Source organism: Eimeria tenella, genomic scaffold (genome assembly GCF_000499545.2).
Source record: "Eimeria tenella Houghton genomic scaffold, Eth_scaff2419, whole genome shotgun sequence".
In the NCBI taxonomy this organism is placed as follows: domain Eukaryota; phylum Apicomplexa; class Conoidasida; order Eucoccidiorida; family Eimeriidae; genus Eimeria; species Eimeria tenella.
This window is the reverse complement of record NW_013542282.1, coordinates 2,204-2,539: the sequence shown is the minus strand read 5'-3', so window position 1 is coordinate 2,539 and position 336 is coordinate 2,204. Positions and strand designations below refer to the sequence as shown.

At 47.6% G+C, this 336-nt stretch overlaps 1 protein-coding gene across 1 annotated transcript in view; it reads right to left on the bottom strand.

Annotated features, from left to right (window-relative positions):
* ETH_00036170 (uncharacterized protein) overlaps positions 1-336 on the bottom strand; it is a gene marked incomplete at both ends in the record, with an annotated part of 2,032 nt that overhangs the window by 1,606 nt on the left and 90 nt on the right. The window contains one exon of the mRNA XM_013374973.1: positions 197-336. Coding sequence (XP_013230427.1) covers positions 197-336 — 140 coding nt within the window. The remainder of the gene's footprint in view (positions 1-196) is intronic.

Here is a 336-nt window from a genome sequence, read left to right as displayed (position 1 = left end):
GCAGCAGCAGCAGCAGCGGCAACAGCAGCAGCGCAGCGGGGGGTGAGCCGCAGCAGCCAGCAGCGCATAAAAGCCGTGTGCAGCTCGCACGAAAGTTGCAAACAAGTGAATTAATTAATTTATTTATTTATTAATTTATTAATTTATTTGTTAGTATTTAATTTATTTAATTAAATTAATTAATTAATTAATGCACCCGTTTCGCCGCCAAGTGCCGTTGGCCGTCTGGTGGTACAAAATGAGGGCCCGCAGGGGCCTCGAAACAATGTGCAGCAAATCTGTGGGGCGCAGCCCCAGCTGCTCATAGAGTGCGAGCTGCAGGGGGTCTGTGTTTTG